Source organism: Podarcis cretensis (assembly GCF_951804945.1).
Source record: "Podarcis cretensis genome assembly, chromosome: 13".
NCBI lineage: Eukaryota > Metazoa > Chordata > Lepidosauria > Squamata > Lacertidae > Podarcis > Podarcis cretensis.
In genome coordinates, this window is record NC_137182.1 from 25190362 (window position 1) to 25214887 (window position 24526).

The 24526-nt window shown below is 45.1% G+C and overlaps 1 protein-coding gene across 6 annotated transcripts in view; it reads left to right on the forward strand.

Annotated features, from left to right (window-relative positions):
- Window positions 1-24526, forward strand: part of MLLT6 (MLLT6, PHD finger containing) — an 89381-nt gene that overhangs the window by 20774 nt on the left and 44081 nt on the right. For 4 of the 6 annotated variants that reach the window (XM_079949346.1, XM_079949344.1, XM_079949347.1 and 1 more), the window contains exons 3-7: window positions 8305-8359; window positions 10112-10221; window positions 10466-10569; window positions 11434-11527; window positions 15026-15133. In XM_079949346.1, the coding sequence (XP_079805472.1) occupies window positions 8305-8359; window positions 10112-10221; window positions 10466-10569; window positions 11434-11527; window positions 15026-15133 (471 nt within the window). The remainder of the gene's footprint in view (window positions 1-8304; window positions 8360-10111; window positions 10222-10465; window positions 10570-11433; window positions 11528-15025; window positions 15134-24526) is intronic. The other 2 variants (XM_079949348.1, XM_079949345.1) reach the window with 1 other exon arrangement.

Below are 24526 nucleotides of genomic sequence, written 5' to 3' on the forward strand. Positions count from 1 at the left end.
GTTGCCAACTTTTTCCATTGGCTTTTGCTCTTGTGGCTTTGATCTGCATACATGAGTAGGTAGCATGTAAATGCATCTCTCCACACTGTGAAAAGCTTCAATTTCCCCAAATGAAATGGATATTAAAGGCACAGGAGTAGCACATGATTTTTTTAAAAATCGGGTGGCAGCTGTATTCACTGTCATAGGAGGCTGAGCAGACCTAGCAGAGACTGGTTCATTAGGGCAAATGGGGGAGGGGCTGCCCCACCAGCTTCATTCTCTCCTCAGTCTGCCCCCTGCTTGCCTGCCTTACAGCCAACCCCCCTGGGGGTGGCACTACCTGTCAGCTTAATTCTCCTTAATCTTAGTGTTGTCCTCTTAGGGAGGAGAGCAGGGAAGATGGTGGCTTTACCTGACCAGAGCGCTGGATCCATCTGCTGTTTAGGGTCCCTACACACTACCCCAGGCATAGGCAAACTCCGGCCATCCAGATGTTTGGGACTACAACTCCCATCACCCCTGACCACTGGTCCTGTTAGCTAGGGATGATGGGGATTGTAGTCCCAAACATCTGGAGGGCCGGGGGTTGCCTATGCCTGCTCTACCCCATCAGTTTTGGTGGGCAGCCACTTCTGCCTAAACCATTGACCACGCTGGCAGGGGATGATGGGAGTTTTAGTCTATTCCAGGCACCCCCAAACTCGGCCCTCCAGATGTTTTTGGCCTACAACTCCCATCATCCATAGCTAAGAGGACCAATGGTCAGGGGTGATGGGAATTGTAGTCCCAAAACATATGGAGGGCTGAGTTTGGGGGTGCCTGGTCTATTCACACCTGGGGACCTAAGGTTGAAGGACACTGGGGTCAGAAGACACCAAAGTCAGGAAGCTAGATAAGAACTTTATTGTCTCCCTTAAAGAAAAACAGAACAGCCCACAAGGGCAACCAACCCAGTTACAAATCAAGGTTATTTGGGTTCCAGTTCTCCAAATCATTATAACACCAAGAAGGGATAGTTTAGTCGATAGAGCAGGATCGATTAATCTCAGGGTTGTGGCTTCGTGTCCCAAACTGGGCAAAAGATCCCTGCATTGCAAGGGGGTTGGAGCAGATGACCCTCGTGGTCCCTTCCAACTCTATGATTCTTTGATAAGAAACACCTGACTCCACCTGGCTACAACTAAGTCCAATGCCACCTAGTGACTAAACTATATAACGACACTGTCTGTGCACCCTGAAATGGCAACCTCAGCGGCCACCTTGAAGTTTGATGCCCTCTGCTAGGAATTTGAGACGCTGTTTCCCCCCAAGCCTGTCAGAAAGGCTCCCAATGGGAAAACCCCCTGAATGGGAGCAAATGTCAGTTGGGTTTTCTCCAGGTTGATGTTTGCTCTTATTTAGCGCCAGAGAGTGGGTCTTCCAGGGGAAAGCAGTGGGGCAAAACTGCTCAGACTCCTTTCTCAAAAACACAGTGTAAGCGAAATAATCCCCCGCAGACTCGTGTTTTCTAGACACAAGACAAGCAGCAGTGTGGATGAGATGAGCCCTGAGCTATTGTGGCAGAGCGGGCATAACTGCTGCTCCTGTTTGGAAGGGTGAAAATAAGCCTGCTCTGTTTGTTATACTTGCTGGGGCGACTACCCATTCCCCCAGTTCAGCGGAGCCTTGCGAGGTGCAGCAGCTGAGCTTGGAAGGAACAGATGCACACAGACAAGGCATCCTGTGGCTCAGATTTCCTCTGAGTAAATAAAAATTGGTTCCATCTGCTGCTTGTCACATGACTAAGTAACGTGATCCACACACCATTGTTGATGAGATTTTGTTTTTTGGGATGAAGCATTAGTTAAATGATAAGGTGCCCTGGAGGGATTTTGATTAAACATACATTGGGTGGAGGAACAGAGTGTGTGGCTCAGGTAATCCTAATGCAAGAGCAATCTGATGTCCACCTGAGAGCCTGTTCCGACAGTTATGGGAGGTCTCTCTTTTTTTTGCTTCATTAACCTATGTAGCTGTTATTTGGTGCCTCAGACTTACTGCATTCCATTCATGGGTAGGCAAACATTGGCCCAGGGGCAGGATTCGGCCCAATCGCCTTCTAAATCCGTCCCGCGGACAGTCCAGGAATCAGCATGTTTTTACATGAGTATAATGTGTATTTTTATTTAAAATGCATCTTTGGCTTATTTGTGGGGCATAGGAATTTGTTCATTCCCCCCCCCCATATAGTCCGGCCCCCCACTAGGTCTGAGGGACAGTGGACCGGCCCCCTGCTGAAAAAGTTTGCTGACCCCTGGCCTAGCTTATGGAGAGAGGTTTTAACAGTGTTTGCACATGCTAGATCTGATGTATATAGATTTGTGTAAAAAAGCTGGCATTATGTGTAATCACTTCCGATGTTCTTGCAAAGCTTGATTCATTATCAAAGTGCTCTCTCACTCTCTCTCTGTGTGTGTATACTTAAAAACAAAAAAACCCTGAGAAGCTTTCATGTCTTTGAGTGAGTACAGAAGTACATAATTTAAGCACTAAGCCTTTTGTACAAGTTCCCTAACCACATGTTCTTTTTAGATGTATCATATTCTTTCCTAGACTGAGGTTGCAGGAAATCAGTTCTGTGTATTTGCAGCGCTGTGTTGAATGGCTGGAAATGGGTGATGTCAATATTCCTTGCCCCTCAAAGCAATTTTTCAACATTTAAAAAGGGGATTCTGTTTGCCCACTGCTTTTAAAGAGGGGGATTGAATATAATGTCATTTAGGGACGTTGGTGGCACTGTGGTCTAAACCACTGAGCCTCTTGGGCTTGCTGATTGGAAGGTTGGTGGTTCGAATCCATGCAATGGGGTGAGCTCTCATTGCTCTGCCCCAGCTCCTGCCAACCTAGCAGTTTGAAAGCATGCCAGTGCAAGTACATAAATAGGTACTGCTGTGGCAGGAAGGTAAATGTCATTTCCATGCGCTCTGGTTTCTGTCATGGTCTTCCATTGCGCCAGAAGTGGTTTAGTCATGCTGTCTGTGGACAAACACCGGCTCCCTTGGCCTGAAAGCGAGATGAGCACTGCAACCCCATAGTTGCCTTTGACTGGACTTAACCGTCTAGGGGTCCTTTACCCTTTTACCTTTGCCTGTTTAATAAATGGCACAGTTGGGACTCTTGTCTAAAACCATGGCTATAAAACAAAGTTCAAGACCCATTATTATTATTATTATTATTATTATTATTACTACTACTACTACTATTTTCATTTCTATACCACTTTATATTTTTAAGGGAAAAATCTGAAAGTGGCTTATAACACATTTAAACATCAAATAAATAAAACAACCCTGAATAAGCATTACTGAAGAAAATGTCAAATATAAAGTATACCTTCAAAGCAACATAACTAACAAGAAACTAAAATAGTACCTTAAAGATTTCAAAAGAAAACATTATAAAGGTCAACTCCAAAAGGCACATTTAACACAGCAAAGTTAATAACCATAAAAATTACCTAAAACAGTTCGAAAGAAAACATTACTAAAGGAAGTAAATATAAAATGCACATTTAAAGCAGCATAATTAACAAGAGAATAAGATGTTATCATAAGCACAGAACATATCTGCTGCTATTGCTGCCTATTGTGGTTCATGGCAGGTGGCAGCTGTGGAAGCTAAGGTTTGATGACCTGAGTCTGCACTAAGAGACAGCCAAAATGGTCCCACCCTCCCAGGCCAGGTGGGAAAAGGCACCTAAGGCAGGGAGCAGGTCTTCCAGGATTCACAGCCAAGCTGGTCAGCACTATGGGTGAATCAGAATTACGTAAAAGACCTTCAACATAGTCCTGTGCATATTTATTCATACATCTCTCCTAAATCAGTTGGACTATCTCCTCGGACGCGGGTGGCGCTGTGGGTTAAACCACAGAGCTTAGGACTTGCCGATCAGAAGGTTGGCAGTTCGAATCCCTGCAACAGGGTGAGCTCCTGTTGCTCGGATCCTGCTCCTGCCAACCTAGCAGTTCGAAAGCACGTCAAAGTGCAAGTAGATAAATAAGTACCGCTCCGGCGGGAAGGTAAACGGCGTTTCTGTGCGCTGCTCTGGTTCGCCAGAAGCGGCTTAGTCATGCTGGCCACATGACCCGGAAGCTGTACGCCGGCTCCCTCGGCCAATAAAGCGAGATGAGGGCTGCAACCCCAGAGTCGGTCATGACTGGACCTAATGGTCAGGGGTCCCTTTACCTTTACCTCAGTACGTATTATGGGATATGCAGTTAGGCCCATTAAATTTAGCTTCCGAGTAGACATACAGAAGATAGAAAGTTTTTGCATTTAGATCAGGAACCTGTAGTTTTTGGACTACAACTCCCATCTGCCCTATCAATCATCTATGCTGGCTGTGACTTATGGATGCTGGAACCCAACAACATATAGATGGCCACAAGTTCTGCATTGCTGATGAAGAAGATCCTGGGTTCAGTCCCCAGAATATTGAGATTGGGCCAGGGAAAATTCCTGTCTGAATAGTCAATATAGACTATAGTGGTCTGACTCAGTAAAAGGGAATTTCTTGTCTGGCACTTAAAAATTTTTAATACGGCAGCCAGCCTTCCTGAAGCATGGCAGAAATGGCAAAGTGGTACTGAATCGCCATTCAGTTTGCTGGCCAATACATTTCTCAAATGCTTTGTGAAAGCAGGAGAAAGCCAGGCTTGAGCTTTAGGAGAGAAAAATAGTGAACCATGATTTGCATGTGTTCCTGTACACACCCTTGTGTGCCCTTTTATAACCTGACACTTAGCATACTTCCATACAGCAATACTAGGTTGCCATTTCAGAAAGTGATTATTATTGTTATTTGCCAAAGTTGTAAAAATGTATATTTTTGAGCTTTTTAAAAGTAAAATCACCAGAAATGGCACTGCCGACATGGGTTGTCATACGTCTGGATTTTCCCGGACATTTTGCCGATTTCCAGCTAGACACAGCTTCCAACAGCAGTATTCCGGCTATGTCTGGGAAATTCCAGACGTATGGCAACCCTAGATACATATATCTCTTTATGTTGATTTTCAATTTTTCAATTTTTAAGGTGCTGGATTACTTTGATTTGGGTCAATTCTGTGTGGATTCTTTGTTTGGAAGTAATGTATTTAAAAACAAGCACACCATTCTCAAGTGATACAAGGTCCTGGGATTCTGGTATTCTGTACTTTGGTACTCATTCCCAGCTTTTAAAAGTAGGAAGTTATGCCTGGCCTCCTTTGAAGGTGAGAGCATTGGAGATGTAAGCTGAACTTGTGAAGATCTGTTTCCACAAAGATTTCTGCAGGTTTTGCCAGGGAAGGGGTGGGTTGCAGACAGTACAGGTAGTTCTAGCCCCACAGCTGCTTGGATATAACCCCCCCAAAAAAAATCCTAGAGGCACAGCAATTGCATGTTCCATAAGTCCCCAGCCCTAAGCTGGTTATGGCCACACAAATGAATACATATTCATTTTTTCTAGAGCTATGTGTTGGCAATAGTTTCTGGGGCCAAGCACTAATTCAAACTGAACCCGAAGCTCAATTTGTGCTAGGGCTCAGTCTTACCAGCACCTGTATTCCTGGCCAATGTAATATATAGAGCTGTTAATACATGCACAAATGCCTCTGGGCATGTGCAGAGTGCTTGCCCCTGTATAACCACAGCTGGATCCCAAATGTCTGAGACTAAACAGCTTCCAAATGTCGAGTCCCAGCTGCTCCTCATTTTAGGAATGACACACTCATTCTCATTCTTCCTTGCATTCCCAAAGCCCCCTCGGGGATGCTGTGCTCCATTAGATGAAGGAAGTGCTAAAGCTCTGTTTGCTTTGTAAAGGAATTGTAAGGCTGGCCCTTTGAGACGGACTGGCTGGAGGGCAACTCGTGGGAAAGGGAGGGAGGGAAGTGGGGGGGGGAATCATGTGAAGGCTTTAACAGTCATGTTACAGCAAGGATATTAAAGCCTTCCAAGGGGTGGGTGGGCTGGCTGGCTGGCAGAGCTGTTTAACCCTTCCTGCTAATGATCACAGCTTTGCTAATAGTGTGGTGGGAGAGGCGCTTTGATCCGAAAGGGATGGAGGGACCTTTTCAAGTGCAAATTTCCCAATGTTAAGGCCCCCTGCCTACTCTTCTTCTGTCTCTCTGAGTTCCAAGTGCATCCTTTGCAGTAGCAGGCCTGAATCCCTAGACCTCCATCCCTCAAAAGGCAGCCCACCAAAGATCTTTCCAAGACACTTGCCTCTTCCTCCCCATCCCCATCAGTTACTTTCCTCCCCTGCTTGCAGTGGCTGTTGGCGACCCCCCTCCCCCGTCCAAACAAGCTTGTGTGGGGTAGTTTTTTTGGGTGTGGGTGTGTGATACTATGCATATGTTCGCATGTGCGATTTCAGAAGGACACCTTGCAACCAGGATCAGGTCCAAAGGATAGGGGAGAGCCCCCCAGGAGTAACAGCTCAATGAGCCCTGCCCCACATTTTAACTTGAGCAAAGCCCGTCCCCTTTCATTAAGGCTCAGCCACTTGAATAAACCAGAGGTCAACATACTACCTTGACACTATGGAGCACCAAGGAGTTATCTGAATTTAGGGGTGTAGTGCAGCTTCTGGTCAGGAAAGTCTGTGATGCAGGAAATGGAGTCTAGTGAAAAGCTGCTACAAAGACATCTCTGCAGAAGCCACCTTTGGAACTGAACCAACCACCACCTTTAATGCAGGCTATTTCCCATCCATGTCGCTTCTGCACATATTCAACCATAAACCTGCTTTGCTACGGTTTTTTTTTTTTAAAGTATGAAGATTCTCATATAAATGCATATTTAAATACATATTTTAAATGTGTTTTCTCATGTTTTGATACTTTTTTGGACCAAGAGTTGTACCAGAACATTCAGAAGGTGAGAAAGCTACAGGATCCGCACAATAGTCCAGGAGATGTGGATCATGTTAAGCTTGCATTGGAAAAGATAAAATTCCTTCCCTAGTTGTGTTAGAAAGCGTTCCATGTTGTTATATTATAGAATGGAGGGTCAGCAACTGGTGGCCTTATGTTCCAAATCTGCCCTGCTAAGGTTTGATTTTTTTCTAACTCCCCAGTTGCCAGGCAAGAGAGGTTTGTGTTGAGAACAGCAGCTGTGGCAGCAGGATTTGCCAGTAGTCCAGTTCAGTGGGATAGTGTGGAGCAGGAGCTATCTCTCTGGCAAAACTGGATGTTCTAGAACCATAGAAATGAAAGGGAACCAAAGTCCAACCTCACTCACCTTGTCCCAAAGTTCACATACCACATGCAGAGATTTAGCCTTTGCAATATAGGCCGCAGCATACGCCGCATCAGTGTATTGCACGTGGGCCCATTGCCATAATCTCAAATGATTTCTGACTTTTTAAAGATTAAAAGTCATGCCAAGGGTAAGAGCAGCCTGACCCAACCCATCGCCCACTCTTCCTTGTATCCTTTTGCATCATGTCTGATACGTTATGTGCCTGTGGGCAGGGGCATTTTTGGGAAAAAAATATGTGTACAGTGCTTACAAAACTGGAGATGGTTTATACGACTTCATTACTGTTGTTGTCAGTTAATGATAAATTATTCCATTAGAGATAACCCATTTGCTCAGTGATATGACAATGGGAACTTTCAGGAAAAGTTGAGCTGGAGGTGTAAAAAGAAAAAGCATGGATAATAGTTATTTCATCCAAATTTTTAAAATTCGTTCCACTTGTTCTATAGCTCTCTCTCTCTCTCTCTCTCTCTCTCTCTCTGTGTGTGTGTGTGTGTGTGTGAGTTTTCTCAGCACTGCCTGTATTGTTCATCATATTGCCATGGTTGATGCAAGTGAAAATACCTATGTAATGGCCAAAATCAATCAATCAATCAATCAATCAATCAATCAATCAGTCAATCTATCTATGAACAAGAATGCCTTCAGTTCGAATCTAGGCTCTTCCATGATCTCACTAGGTAGCCTTAGACAAGCCATTCTTCCCCCACCCCCAACAACAACTGCAATATGGGAGAGTCGTATTACCTTACCCGACAGGGTTATTGTAAGGGTAACAATGACGTAAACACCATGCATTTAAAGCGCACACCTCTGCAGAGAATCCTGGGAACTGTTGTTTGTTAGGGGTGCTTGAAATCATAGCTCTGTGACAGGTAAACTTCAGTTCCCAGAATTCTTTTTCTGGGTGTGTGTGCTTTAAATGCATGGTCTGTGTGTCTGCCTAGTATGTAGCCTAATATCTGGAGTGTTCGATACACATTTAAGTATTATTATTATTATTACATAGAAGTCCTAACCTTTCTCTTTAATTTTCAGAGGTGTGAGCTGTGTCCCCACAAGGATGGAGCATTGAAGCGGACTGATAATGGAGGTGAGCATCCTATTGTAAGGTGGCAGGGACAGCTCAGAATATATACAGGAACTCAGTTGAGGAGGGCATGCTCATCTACTTTTGGGTAACTTTGGGTTAATGGCTAGTGCATATGTAAGTTCCCTGGTGAAGCTCCAAAACATGGACCTCTAGCAGGTTTCTCCTAGAACAGCCTTTCTCAACCTTGGGTCCCCAGATGTTGTTGAACTACAACTCCCATCATCCCTAGCTAGCAGGACCAGATGATGGGAGTTGTAGTCCAACAACATCTGGAGATCCAAGGTTGAGAAACACTATCCTAAACTGAGTGTGGGGGCAGAGAGACGGAGGGATAAGGAACCTGGAACTCCCATCATTCCTGACAATTGACCACGCTAGTAGTTGGAGGACCACAGGTTCTCCAGCCCTGGTGTGGTGTAGTGTTTCAGTGAATGGGACTGCAGAGTTAATTTACTGTGACTGAATACGTGATAGGCCTTGTGCCATATATGCATCACCCTGCTTGCATGTGTGTTTAAAAACCCGTCGGATCACAGGAACAAATGCATCCAAGTTTTCAGTGTTGCCTTCTGGTTTAGTATGAAGCCGCTGTGCATATAATCCAGGCTTTTAAAAACAGACGCCTCTTCCCCTGTCCCTCATGGAATATCTGCTTTCTCACATAGCAGAACCAGGCAGCCAGTTCATGGTAGCCCTGCAGGCCACAGCCTTTAAGGTTTTCGACCCAAATGCTGACACAAACCAGTCAGGGCTGACTCCAGGTTACCACCGACCCTTGTATGGTGTGGGGAGGGAGGCCCTTTTCAAGGAACTATGGCTGCACGTATCCTGCCTTGGTGCAGCGCCCAGTGAAGTGAGAGCCAAGATGGGGATGCTAGCTCTCCATAGGCCTCTAATCAGGCCCAGGCCTCAGTAGGCCCCCAAGCCACAAGATGGGGTAGTGATGGCTACCAACTTGGATCGCTTTAAAACAAGATTAGACAAATTTATGTGGGAGAAAGCTAGCAATGGTTTCTAACCATAATGTTTTTCTTCTGTCTCCAGTTGTTGCGCACAGCTCCTGCTTGTGAGCTTCCCATAGGCATTTGGCTTGCCACAGTGAGAACATGATGCTGGAATAGCTGGGCCACTTGCCTGACTCAGCAGGGCTATTCTTACGTTCTTAAACATAAGAACATAGTTTCTCGCCACAAAATTGCAGCCTTACACACACACACCAAAAAACACCATAATGGTTATATTAGAGCTACTATTGAGGAAAAGATGATTAGGGGTGTGTGGGAAAGGAAATGTGGTCATTTAGTGGTCTTGGGAATGCTATGGATGCTGGCCTAATTTTCACTGAGGTGATAAGCCTGTGTCTGGGCTATGCAACTTGTGACCACACGTGGGGTCTTGCAGGACTGAATGCTCCTTTGTATACCACCAACCACCCTTTTTTATTTTCTACACATAGAAAACTTGCATGTCAGGGAGAGGTTAAGGCCAGAACCCTTCTCTCAGACATAGCTTTCAACATGGAAGGATTTGTTTGTATTTGTATCGAAGAGCATTGCGAGGTTAGCCTTCACCAGGGGTCTGAGGTATACAAGTTTATTTCCACAGTGAAAACTGAGTCTCCTAAAGGTCTCTCCCAGTCCCACCCCACTGCTGCCTCCCACTGGAGACAGAAGCCAATTACTCTATGTTTGCCTGATTCAAGCCTCTCTGTGCCTTTCCACCTATACTGTTGTTGTCTTGTCCTTCACTTAGGCTGGGCCCATGTCGTCTGCGCTCTGTACATCCCCGAGGTGCAATTTGCTAATGTTCTCACCATGGAGCCAATCGTCCTCCAGTATGTACCCCACGACCGGTTCAGCAAGGTAAAAGAGACATGCACGTACAATGCTTTCCCTCAGCATCCCGTTTCTGCCTCTTCCACAGAGGACTGTCCTATTTTGATTTCCCCATCTCCTATGCTCTCCTATGCTTTTTAAATTTATCTGCTGACAAGTTGTTGTCACCCCAAAAACAATCAGGTACATTTTTTTATTATTTTGGCTCTCACAATATGCTCATCACAGTGTGTAATGCACACCGTCTATGTTGTGCCTCCTATTGTTGCAGACTTGCTACATCTGTGAAGAGCAGGGCAGGGAGAGCAAAGCAGCCTCTGGAGCTTGCATGACTTGCAACCGTCACGGCTGTCGGCAAGCCTTCCATGTCACCTGGTGAGTCCATGATTGTGTCTGTTTAATGGTCACTTCCTTCCTCCCTGGTCCCTGTTTCTAAACCCACCAATTTTTGGATTCGGTTTTGGATTCATAGTCATGAGATAAGCCTGCGTGAGTGAGTTACGATGAGGGACTTCACAGATTCTTTGGTTGCTTCCTGCTGAAACTTTGAACCTTCTCGGTTGCCTTCCTTCCTGCCTTATCTTCCCTCTTCAATCCATTTTAAACATTTTTCACATACTATTTTATGAGAGCCACATGGACATATTGTTGATGTCTTTATGTCCCCCCCCCTAAAGAAATAGATAATGCACAAAAATAAATACCAGTATCTGTTCCCTCACCCCAGCAATCATAACACTTCAAAGAACTGAGCTTTGGATGTGCCATTTATCCAAAGGTTTGTCAAGATCACCATCCACACATGAACTTAAACCATACAGACCAGGAGTAGGGAACCTCAGGTCTGGGAGCCAAATGAGGCCCCCAGCCCTCTCTGTCTGGCCCTTGGGACTCACTTCTCCCCAGGCCACACTTTTTACCACCCCTACTTCATACCCTCCTTGAAGTAGGGGATGTGGCTGCAGAGGCCTGAGGCCTGAGGAGAGTCCCAAGGACCAGATAGAGGGGTTTGGCCCTTGTGCCTGAGGTTCCTTACCCCCAGAGTAGATCATTTATCCTAATGGTTTTATCCTAATGGTTTTATTTGCCCATTCTGAGAAGCTAACAATAGAGCAGCAGAGCAATAAGCTTCTGTGCTTGGTACAGAAAGAGGGGGGAACCTGGCTGCTCTGGTCCCTCTGCCACAATCTGTGCTGCCCTGGGCTCGGCTCACACAACCACCTTGTTTCTTCGTTTCAGTGCTCAGATGGCTGGGCTCCTGTGTGAAGAAGAAGTCTTGGAAGTCGACAATGTGAAATACTGTGGGTACTGCAAGTACCACTTCAATAAAATGGTGAGTCCCTTGTCATCATCAAAACCCAAAAGCACAGAGCAGGTGCTAGGATTGAGCAACAACAAAAAAGATAGTTTTATTCCAAATCCAAAAGCATGGTAAAGAACACACTTTGTTTATAAAATACCCCTGGTTCAATCTCTGGCACCTAGAGGATGGAAGATTTGTCAGTCAGTGGTGCTGGGGAAGAATGCTGTATACTGTTCTACACATACACTGACTTCATTGTGGAAAGTCACCACCCAAGTAAGCAGCACTGGACTAGCTGGGCCCAGTGGTCTGACTCTGTCTTCGGTTTTCAGGTGCACCCAGGTGCTCACTCTCAAAATAGCAAATGAAACAATGAAGAAGAAAGACACCCCCTATTCCAACAAAGGAGAGTGATGGGGTTGCAGCTACAGCAGAAGCCATGGCCAATGGCACCTGGGTTTAAAGGAAAGGTTGCAGGTGCTGGACTATTAGTTGACAGTAAATGGTTTTGACTGATCTATAAAGCCCTAAATCGCTTCAACCCTATGTAGCAAGGGTAAACAATAGTTTTTTTTTAAAATAATATAAAGGCTTTGCTTCCAGTGATAGTACACACACATGTATTTTGTCCAACAGGTTTTGGGCAGCATAAGTTGCATGGAGACTGCAAAACCTGATTCACCTCTGGTAGATCGGGATGCATTTACATTCCCGTTCCAGCCATATTCATCTACCTGAATCACCATCACTCTGCATTCTTCGTGTTTGCCTCTTGCCTTAGTGTGCATCAACCATACATTTAAAGCACTTGGTTCCTCCCATTGTGGGCTACTCCAGCTCTGGCTTTCTAATGGAATGGGGCAGATCTGTAAGTAAAAAATCATGGCTGCCCTAATCATGTGGGTAAGCCACCTGGAGCCCCTGGAATCTTGCATCGCTCGGAGATTGAGATGGCGTGCAACTCTACAAATACTGAAAGCTAGGAAGTAATGGCAGCAAAAGCCTAAGAAAATAATGAGTCTTCCAGAAGCTCCTAAAACCAGTCAGGGTCAGTGCTTGTCTGATGTCTAGGAGGAGTTGATTCCAAAGGCTGGGTCCCACCACAGAAAAGACCCTCCGCCTGATAGTGTCCAAATGGATTTGCATGGGCTGAATCAACCAGAATAATTTCAGTGAATGGGCAGATCTATGTGTTGAATGCTTGAATCAGTGAGTTGCTTCTCATCCCAAAGAGATGTGACAAATGTTGACATTTTACAGGAGGTGCTGTCTGTGTGTGTGTTTTAAAGAAAGAGGCTACAGCCTATTTAGGCAAATATGTTTTTGACAGTGAGGCGGCACCCACAGCAGCACCCAGGAATGTCAAATGCTGATATGACCCTGGTTCATTGGACGCCCCAAATGGAAGGTGGGAAGGGAAGGGCCCAAGGCAAGCTGACAGGAACTAGAGCTATCAGAAAGTCATGAGCATTTATCAGCACTGCCACCTTCAGTGATTAATAACACCAGCCCCTTCTCCAAAGCCAAACTAGAGAACTCCACACCCTGCTTTTTGTTAATCATGGTGATGTGCACTGCTTTGCTGATTACCTGAAGCAAGGGTTTGGCTGTTTGCCAACCTTGAGAGCTTTTCTTGTGGCTGGTAGGAGACAGAAACACGATTTCATTTTCATTTTTTCATCTTTAGTATTAATAACTGTTTATATAGCAGTGAGCAAATTTGCTTTTGCAATCGCTTATCTTCTTTGTCTTTTTGACAGCCCAGTGAGGTAGGTACGCAGAAGCCGCTCCCAGGGCACACCTGGAGCCTGGGCTCAGCCCCAGCAATAGATTAAGTTTCCAAGCCAGGGAGATGGAATCTGAGAAGTGATAGCAAAAGGAAGTGCAGTCCCAAGTTTGTGCAGAGAGACGCCATTTCACTGGGGCTAAGAAAAAGGCTTTCCTTGTCAGCAGGTGAACTTGCACAAATTGTTGAGTCCTGGCAGAAGGCACCTTGGACTGTTTTCTATGGATGCTGGCTTTAACACTGTTTGGAAGCTTAGGCAGAAAATCCAAATGGCACCCACACCTCCCACTAAATATGCCGGGAAGTTCTCTAGCACTCATCTGGTTGAAATATACAGTATACAGAAGCTGGGTGTGTGTGTGTAGCTCCCATCAGTTTCAATTAAGCTTATCCAGGAGAATTGCCAGTGGACCACATATCAGGGGTCATATCTGTCTCACTCTGCTACTCAAAATCTGCCACCTTATTTTCCTTCTTAGTAGATCTGCCTCTGATCCATAAGTTTAGACCAGGGAACTGAGGGCCAAACTAGACGTGATGTAATTAGAACTTCTCATTTTAATTTGGTAGTAATTAGCAGCCCCAGGCAATTGCTTTGAAGTTCAGGATAGGGGAACGCACTCTTGGAGAGAGTGTTCTTAACTCTTCCATCCCATTCCTCCCCACCCCCAATATAAATTGTGCTCCTATTCACCTCATCAGATGGGGAAAAAAGAAGAGCAGCATTAGGAGCTAACAGCCGTTTCAGGGCCCCTCCAGGCGTCCTTTTTATTACACATTCCTGATGATTTGTGCTCGAGATGCTGTCATGGCGGTTATATGAGATCCCGCTTTCAATACTGCTTGTGCCTGCAGAAGTTTTGAGGCAGCCATACTGCTTCATTTCCAATCGACACCTTTCCTGTAACTTCCTGCTAGAATCCTATAACCATGACCACAAACGTTTTGGGTTTTTTTTGTCCGTCTTTGGTTGTGGAAGAACTCCTCCAGATTGCGGTAAATGTGGTAGCTTTGGGGAAGCATAGCAAAACAACTAATAAAGCATAATTAATCCACTACTAATGCACTATCATTATGTCACAAACGTGTTGCAGAATACACCCACAATAAAACACACTCTGGAGGGGCCCTCGGTGTGTGCTGTTTCCCTTGGGGAAAGAAAGAACATGGAAGGGGAAGGGTTAAGCACCCTCACCTGGAGGACCACTTCCCTGATCTTCAGAGTAGCTGACTGGTACCTCTAATTAGCTGATTTGGAGCTCTTTTGCAATAAACCTGCTTCCTCACAGGATAAGACTTTTTGCAGTAAGGAAAGTGACAGGGAAAATGCAGTGGAAAGTGTGGGGTAACACTTGCTTTGAGGCAGCATCGTTCAGCCACCCTACAAACAAATCAGAAGGCAGGTTCATAAAATAGCCAATGCTGTCTAATCTCCCTACAAACATATCAGGACCAATGTTCACTAAACAGTCTGTCTGGAAGTGCCCTAAAATGAGTTCATAGCCCCAACTGGCTGAAAATGAGCTCTGATGCCTTTGAGGAACCTGGGTCTTGCAACCTGCTGTGCAAAAATAATGTCAGTGGAGACATCTGAGATGAAAGAGGTTATTCTAAACCATCAAGCCAAGATCCAGCAAGGGGGACCATTCTTCCTATTTGCTCTTATTTTCTTTTCTTTTCTGCTCCTTTTCCATCCCTCCATCCTCATCCATCGCCTACCCCAACTTCCCATTTGCCTCCAGAAGACATCGCGCCATTCCGGAGGTGGCTCTTTCATTGCGGGAAGAAGGAGCCGGTCGGTGTCACCTACTCAAGAGAAGCATGTTTCCCACCACGAGAAACCAAAGAAGGTAAGAAAAGAAGAAAATAAAATGTTACTCGCTGTGCAACTTGGGGTGGGAGTGAACAGCAAAAAGATATTAATATGTCTATAATATGTCTTTTAACCTTCAGCCTTTCTAATTATAAGCAGATCAGATCAAACACAAAGGCATATCCAGGGCCTGTGTATTCTACAATTCTTTGTTCTTGTGTTCCAAAATTATTACTGGTCCCAGAATTCAGCATCTGGACAATTTAAAGTTCTTGCTGAAGTTACTTCCAGATGACAATAACAACACACTTACCAAAAAACCACTACCCCCCCCCCAATAACACAAGTAATGTTCAATGGCAATTGCACACTATCCATTTCCTTTGCAAAGAGGAAAGCAGTCCTTTGGAAGGACAGTTAGCTCTCTCCATCTCCACCGGCACTAGGCCTCTCTCTCTTTTGCTTCCCTTGTTTCAAAAAACACAGCTGTATTTGCCTATATTAACACTTGCACTCAAACAGTGAAGCAGCCTCCCTGCGACTCTGATTGCATAATGGTGACAGTTAAGAAGTAAGGGCCACACATCTATCCAGTCCCCCTGTGTGGATCTGCAACACCTCAAAGCCTGAGCTGGGAATGGAGCAAAAAGAGGAGGGTTGGGATTCTGCAGTGCTGTAAGAAGGTGCGAGATGAGGAAAGAAGGAACCCTATATATATCAGATAAATGAGAAGCATGCAAAAGCAGAAGCCTTCCCTGGTGCCCACAGGGTCCTCTCTCTCACACCAGTCTTCATTCTGAAATTAGGCTGGTAAGAAGCTTCTCACAAATGTGCCCATGGGCCCCAAAAGGTCAGAGACCCCTTTCTTAAAGATGAGGCTGAGGGGCTGGCTGAATTCTGCAGGCAAAAACAGCCCAACACCTACAAGGAATAAAGTAGCACTATATTCTCCACAGTCTAAGGCTTTTCAGACAAAGGACCCACCACTAGCCCACAGATGCGATTGGGGCCCCATTTCTTAATTATTGTTTTTAGCATATATTTGTGTGGTGGTTGTGCTTCTGTTGTGACCCACCTTAGGTTAAGCCGCAACCCAGTGAGTGGGCCCCAACCAGTTGAAGATTGTAGGTCTAAGGTTGTAGGGCAGGCATAGGTGAACTCTGGCCCTCCAGATATTTGGGACTACAATTCCAATCATCCCTGACCACTGGTTCTGTTAGCTAGGGATGATGGGAATTGTAGTCCCAAACATCTGGAGGGCCGGAGTTTGCCTATGCCTGTTGTAAGGGTTTGGTGTAACACTACTAAAAGCACCCCAGAGAGTGTGAGAGAGAAATATCTTGAGGGCAGGACAACATAAAAAGATGACGCAGCAAGCTGTTTTCAACATGGAGCTTCTCCCTTGGTGCTCCAGCATCACAAACTAGTATCCAGACATAGATTTACAGCAGGATAATAACTGTGTTGCTCTTTTGCAGCCAAAACAGCCCAGAATCTTTTCAGGTGCCACAAGACTCTTCCTTGTTTTTCTGGACATAGATGAAATTAAGAAGATACCCTCCCTTCTCTAGCCTTCAAAACCCCCAGGGAAAGTGTCAAGTTTTATTGGTTTTACCCAGGCTTCTCTAATCACTGTGCAGAGATAGGGAGAAGCACTGTCAATTTCACCAGCACTTGTTAATCACTGCATGCCACTGCTGATGTACACATGGTGAAAATGATAAGGCTTCCCCCCCCCCCCCACTCCCGCCACGTGCAAGACTGGAGAATCCTGATGAAATGGATGCCAGTGTCATGGGTCAGTTTGTCTACTGTGGTGAATAGTGGGGAGTGTTGTCAGTTTCACTCTTTCAGAACAAAATAGTGGTGGAGGGGAGAGGTCATCAACAGCACCAGCAAACATTCCTTTATTATCCCAGGTGAGGCAGTCGTGCAACTGTAAGATCGCCCCTAAAATTATTTTGCAGCAATTGTGGTGGAAGTCTTTCCAGCACATGGGGCGCCATGGGAATGCCACAGTTTGGGATGAACAAACGAGCTTCCAATACCAGAGAAAATTGCTAGTATGAAAAACCCTATGTCACAATTCTCTTCCTCTGCCTATTTGAAATCTGTAAAGGATTTAACTATTAGAAGACGGACATTGAAATCCTGAACACACTTAACTGGGTGGGGAGTAAACTCCATAGAAGTCCAGTGGGACCTATTTCTCAGTAAACATTATTTGGACTTATTTCTGAATAAATATTCTTTGGCTTGCACCGTAAATGGCGGGTGAAAAGAAAAAAAGAGGGCATCCTGCAAAAATTGCCCTAACCTTATCTGAGAGGTCTGTAATCAGGGTTTAATTTTCATCTCTAGATAAAGTTTTTCAGGCTTGCAAAGGGAATACTTAAGGCTTCTGCTCTTGTATCCACTGCTGCAGATAAACCATTTTCCAGCTGTTCTCCATACTTTAATGAGTTTTTGCTACTCCTTCTATACAGCAACAGTGTGTAGAAAGAAACATGCTGTACAATTCACCTATACTATTGTATAGTGCCCTACACATATCTTATCCTCTCTAGCAAATACGATGTGGTCAGATCATACAGCTAGAACAAACTTGAAACCTGTTTTCAGTGCCAGAAGAAAAACACAAGAACTTGTAATATTAGTGAAGAGCGTATGCAGAGTGCCTTAATAACAGCATCTCTTCTCCCCACCCCCTCGCACCCCAACTCTCTAATCTGGGATTGAAGCAAAGGATTTCCAAGTAAGAGGATACGGTTTATTAGCCCAACTTGAACCCTAGCATCTCACTTTGGAGAAATTAACACTTGCCTGGACGGTAGCAGAATCTGTTTCAGTGCCATTTGCAACTGGATTTTTTTTTGGGGGGAGGGGGGTAAAGCTCACCCTTGTCAAGTCATGTTTTATGTGACCAAAAGCTCAGAGTTCCACAAAGTTATTAGTTATGCAAAACTGAGAGGCACTGGTTTGTTTTTAGCCCTGCTGCCTTGATCAGTTGCAACTATACTGGCTGTCAGTCAGTCACAGTCATTCTGTCCAATTTCCTATTATAGTGGTACCTCGGGTTACAAACACCTCGGGTTACAAACACTTCGGGTTACAGACTCCGCTAACCCAGAAGTAGTACCTCAGGTTAAGAACTTTACCTCAGGATGAGAACAGAAATCCTATGGTGGCGGTGCGGCAGCAGCAGGAGGCCCCATTAGCTAAAGTGGTACCTCAGTTTAAGAATGGTTCCAGGTTAAGAACGGACCTCTGGAACGAATTAAGTTTGTAACCAGAGGTATCACTGTATATGTACTAGGCCTTTAAGGCAGCTTAAAGGTAGGTTGGCTTCGATGCACTCCCAAAGGCAGCTGCTGCCAAGGAAAATGGTGGAAACAGGAAAAGAGAAAGAGAGGCAGGAGAGAGATCAGCACAAGGTAAATGGTGGTAATGGAACAGAGTATGAGCCAAAAAGGCAGGGGGGAGAGGAAACCAGGATGACTGGCAGGTGATTTGGAGAGCAGCTGACACCAGGCAGGCTATGGAAGAGAAAGGTTCTATATTTGCACAGACTCGGAAAAGAAGAAGGGGGAGGGAGAAGCAAGATCATTTCTTTCTGTTAATCTATATAGTACTGGCAATCATGCTCCAATAAACAGATGATCAAGGAAACTGTTGGCAAGGTGCAGTAAAGGTGCCTATCCTGGGATCTATAATGAAGCTAGGCAAACTGCAGGCCTACAGAATAAAATAAAAGAAATTGGGGAAGTAGCCAACCACATATCCTTCCCTACGTCCCCCACAAAGGCCTGGAAAATCCTTTTTCCTAGAGGATAAATTATAGCCACAAATTATGTGTACTCTCCCAGGAGCCAAAGCTAGTGTGCATGAAACCTAGAAACAGACTTGGTTAGAGAGGGACAGCTTCCCCAGTCCAGCTGAAGCAGCTGCAGACTGTTGGAGGAGGGAAGAGGAGAGCTTAACCATGAACAGGTCATCAGCATCTTGCCTTCAAGCAAGTCTATTCACTGCTAATTGAACAAATATTGATAATAACTTTGCCTGCCTTCCATTATCTTAGGCTCCATCCACACAGGAGTTTGATAAAGATTCCAAGCTGAATTTTTCCCCAAGGCATTGTTCACATGGCATTCTCTGTATCCAGTGGGCAGTCTGCAGTTTTTCAACAGTAAACTGGTTTTCCCCCAATCCAGGGAAAATCTGGAAAAGGGAAGTAAATCCAATTGTGGACACATTGGAGCACATTGTGCGGACAGGTTCTGGTGCCATCTACCACCATACTTATCTAAAAGCAGCAGGGTTGGAGAGGATTTTCAGTGGGAAAATAGGAGAAAGAGTTTGTGCTGTTTTTTCTGCCTCAAACTCAGTCCTGCTGGTTGCTTTGCATAACAAAAGGTGCCCCCACCCCAATAATCACCAATCTGCATGTAGGGCATAGCTTCTCCTTGTCACTTCAGCTGTCACACAACTTGAAAATTCCACCATCTCCACCCCTGCTTTTGTTTAGAATTATAGAATTGCAGAGTTTGAGAACCTTACGCAAATTAGCCTGCTGGTTGCTTATGCAGACTCATGCTTAAAGACAAGCCTTTGCCATCCCAGGGCGCTCCAGATGTTTTGGACTATAATTTCCATCAACTCCAGCCAGTGGGCTACAACTTCTAAGTGTTGGGAGTTGAAGTCCGAAACATCTGGAGGGTGCCAGGTTGGGGAAAGGTTGTTGTGGGGAAAGTTTTGGCCCTCCAGGTGTTGTTGGACTCTACACCCATCAGCCCTAGCCAGCATGGTCAATGCCAGGGGATGATGGGAGTTCCAGTCCAGGAACATCAGGGCATGGGCTCAAAGGTTTCCCTTCCCTGCTGTAGAGATGGGTGTTTATATAGTTGGAATGGGTTAACTGGTGGCCCTGTAAATGATTCTGGTCTACATCCCTTTTCATCCCTGACTCATCAGCCATGCTGAGAGGGGCTGATGGAAGTTGGGAGTCAGGTAACGCTCTGGAGGGCTGTAGGTTCCTCATGCTCACAAGAACATAGAAATCACCTTCCTGGGATCAGATCCTGGTCCGTCTAGTCCTGTACTCTCTTTCCAACAGCCAAACGTTTCTAGGAAGCATGGAAGTGAAGCCTGTTGCTTTGTGTCCAATATAATTAACTGACATACATGGCTGGGAAAAGGGAAGGATAGTGTGTAGATTTATTTCTGTCTGCCAGAGAAGGGGAGATTAGGACCGGTCATTGGGGGGAGAATTCCCCCCAACTTCCATCCTGGATGATGCAGGGATGCAAGACTTCAGATATGGCGATGGGCTCTCTGTTCCTCCCAAGTTCGGATAAAGGTAAAGGGACCCCTGACCGTTAGGTCCAGTCGCGGATGACTCTGGGGTTGCAGCGCTCATCTCGCTTTATTGGCTGAGGGAGCTGGCGTACAGCTTCCGGGTCATGTGGCCAGCATGACTAAGCCGCTTCTGGCGAACCAGAGCAGCGCACGGAAACGCCATTTACCTTCCCGCTGGAGCGGTACCTATTTATTTACTTGCACTTTGATATGCTTTCGAACTGCTAGGTTGGCAGGAGCAGGGACCGAGCAACGGGAGCTCACCCCGTCACGGGGATTTGAACCGCCGACCTTCTGATCGGTAAGCCCTAGGCTCTGTGGTTTAGAATAGTTCAGCTAATTAGCAGGCCTCCGCAGCCTTGTTTCAAAGTCGTGTAGTTTCAAATTTGTTGGTATCTTCATCACATAGGCTTCTCCTGCAAGTATTTGTTTTTGCTTTTTCCAGTGAACGTGTTTTACATGTGGAAAGAACAAGCCCATTTTGAAACATAGAAATCTGCCCTGAATTTATATGCCCAATTTTATTCTGTATCTCAACATTCATGGGAGCTGTTACAGTACAAACACGCAAATGAACGGAAAATGCTAAAATTGGGGGAAACTAAATCAGTATCTCACTTGGCTGAGCAAATCATGTACATATTTAAAATTTGCCTCTCCAATGCCTTTGTGCCATTTGGCAGTACCTGGCAATATTATAATTAGCTGGACCAGCTTCTATCAGTGTGAAAATATGGGAGCTTTCAAGTGAGTGCTTTAATCTGGAAAAGCTGTAAGAACAAAGAGTTTTGTCTGTAACCTGAAAGAACCAACAGAAATAGGCCCATTTTTTGAAAAAGGTTGGTAAAAGTAGTTCTGTTTCTCTCTTCGCTTTAGTTTTTCTCCTATATCAGTCCTGCAGCATCAGACTAAACTAAAATAGTTAAAAGTTAAAAGTTTCAGTAATGTGGTTTTCCTCCTTGTCTGCTGAGCACACACCCCAGGAAGATATTTTTATACCCCACCCTAGTTTGACAGAGCTGGTAAACTTCAGTTAAACCAGAGTGTGAGCAGTACAACAGTAGCTGAGGACTCAAGCAATTGCACACACACATATATACACTTCACACACACACACACACACACACTTCACATAGAACATTATGTCAGGGAAAAGAGATTGAGCCTGACCTTTTCCCTACTTTGGTCTTTCCAAATGAGAGTATGTGCAGGAAGCTTTTGTGGGTTTCTTTGCATGGAGGAGCATTTAATGACCATATGAGCAATCTGAAATATTACTGCCAAACACACATTCCCTACCTAAGCAAAAACTAAGCAAAGATCACACCCTTGCATTCTTTAACTCCCCCCCAACCTTTTCACGTGAAGCATTATAATGCCAGAAGTGTTATTAAGATGTGCTTGCGGATAAACCCTGTGAAAGAGATTAGCCTGAGGCAAAATGCATCCATTCCAAATACAGTATTTCTAAAGTGCCCTTTATCGAAAAACGATCCCAAGGCTGAGTGCAACCAGAATAAAATACTGAACTTTTTAGCCTTAAATACAGCAAAACCCAAGCTACCAAAATATCAGTAAGGATAAAAACACAGTGAATATCAGCAACATTCGGTACTTTGAACTGAAGTGCATCCTTGCTGCCAGTTGCTTAATTTGCAAAGGAAGTGCCCTCCAAATTGGAAGCCGAGTTGTGTTCCTTCAATGCTACCTTGTTCTTTACATGGTTAGAGACACGCTTCTTCAGAACTACTCCACGTTTCAGGCTGAGCTCGCCTCTTTGTCTGGCCCGGAAACCTTCCACTCTGTTTCCAGAAGCATGGGAGGTGGGTGCAAGTATTAATTGTGCTAAGGGAAAGACACTTTCCACCTGCTCAGGAGCAGTATCTGGTCTAGCCTATTTTGTATGTCTAAAGGGGGGAAAGTTTCCTTAAACGTGCGGCGCAAGTTTTCTGTCCTTGGTCTGCAAACCGATTGTAAACACAGGCAGCATGTGTGACTGAAGGAGGGGAGGGATATATATTGCACATGCCCAGAGACACTATCATTCATCTCATTCCTGCGGGCATTCCAGGGCAACGTTCTAACGCCGAATCCCGGCTGAAACCATGCACATGCTCAGAGGTGCTCTCGTCTCTTATGATTCGCTCACATTCCGAGGCTGAGGCTCGGTAAGAAGAGAAGGCAGAGCTTTACCCTTGACCCGTGTGCTTCATTGCTCAGAATAAGGAACGTCTCCTGCCAGGCGGGGCAGACAAGACTTTATCGCTCCCCCCCCCCCCCGTTTTGCTCTCACTGCAGTGCCCAGGCCGGGGGTGGGCGGTGAGGGGTGAAATCTAGGGAGGATCTTGTGGGCAAGGCCCTTTCTGGCATCTGAAGGGATCCTATTTCACTCGCCCTGACGTTGGAGATCTACAAGTTAGTATGTGCAACGTGGGCACCGCCTTCCCTTGCTTGCAAGGCGAGAGTTTCCCCCCTCCCCATTCCTTTCCTCCTCCTTCTCCCTTTCTTTTCTTTTTTTAACCCCCCCCCCTTTTCCACTCTTCCCCGCTCCTCCTCATTAACTATCGGGCTTTTCCTGTGCCTGCCGAAATGCCACCCCCGCCCCCCACCTCCAGCTGCTCGAAACTCCCAACGCAGGCTTGGAAAGAGAGACTTTCTTCCTGTTGGTGAACTTTGGGCAATGAAATGAACTTGGCAACCCCAAGGCGATTGACAAACCCAGGCATTCCCAGAGGAAAGGAGTCTGGAGAGTCGGGAAGGTAGGGGTGGCCTTTTATTTCCAGGGGATCTATCATAAGGTCAGCACCCCCCCCCCAGTCCGACTTTAATCCCCTCGCCAGTGACAGTGGGGTTTCTAACACTCTGGACGGCAAAGCAGACATTAGCAAAAGTGGGCAGGCATTTAAAAGTTGTGTGTCAGTGTGCGTGTGGCGGGGCTGGGCTGGGGAAGAGGGAGATCTGAGGAAAAGGGGGGTGGGTATTAAGAGTCAGAGGGGAGAAAGTGTGGGGGAATCAGTTGGCATAAGAGAATGACTGAGTGCATTTTGAGTTAAGAGTCAAGACACGGCCATTGACATCCCAGGGTCAGTGTGCAGGACTGCTTTTGTGTGCCAACAAGGAAGATAATGAACCTCAGGGTTTCTCAACTGGCTTCTATTATTATTTACTATTATTATTAAATGCTCGTTTTGCATGCTCTTTGGGTATTTTGTACAGAATTGCAAAATTGCCCCAGAGGTAGTATGTGGGACAGTAAGAGAAGTGTGGGGCAAGCGACGAGAAATGCAGATTTATGCACAGTTTTGCAAAAGAAGCTTTTAAAAAAACAACAACCCATATCCCCACTATGATGTCACATCAGCCTGAAAGATCTATATTTACACACAACAGTTATTGTGTTCTTCAGAAATATCCACCACCATTTTTTTTAGTCTGTGAAAGGTCAACCCTCCAGGTGTTACATTTCTTCTTATGGCAACCAATATGCAGTAAAGTGAATCTTCTGAACTGGATCTGTTCAGATGACTCGAAACCCAGAATGCTGTGTCGTCTTTTTGGGGGTAGTGGATATCTTAAGATTTTTTAAAAAGGCAAACAAAGTAAAAGCTAAAGTGAAAACTGAGACTTTTTTTTTAAAAAAAGGCACAATTTATAAAAGTGGAAATCAACACACAAATTGCAAATAAGCCAAGTAAGCCTTAACTTATTTATTTATATTACTATTGCAAAATTGATTTAAGGCTGCAAAACTGTACACACTTTAATGGAAGCTCTATTGAACTCGGTGAGACTTTTTTTCTGAGCTAACATGCATAATAGCATTAGGCTGCATATATGTCAGCTGGAAATACTCGAAACCAGATTTGTTAATCTCTCTTATAAACTTCTAATCTAAAGTTTGCTCGTTTTAATTTTTTCACAGATTGATTTTTTTAAAAGTAATATTTTTCTCTGTTCTTTTATGCAAAATTTCTTGGTTTGAGGAGTTGATCTGGTGTTTCTTTGTTCACATGAAGCTGCTATTCCTGTACCTGCTTATAGAAAAGGAACTGACAGTGGAATCCCGTGTATGTCT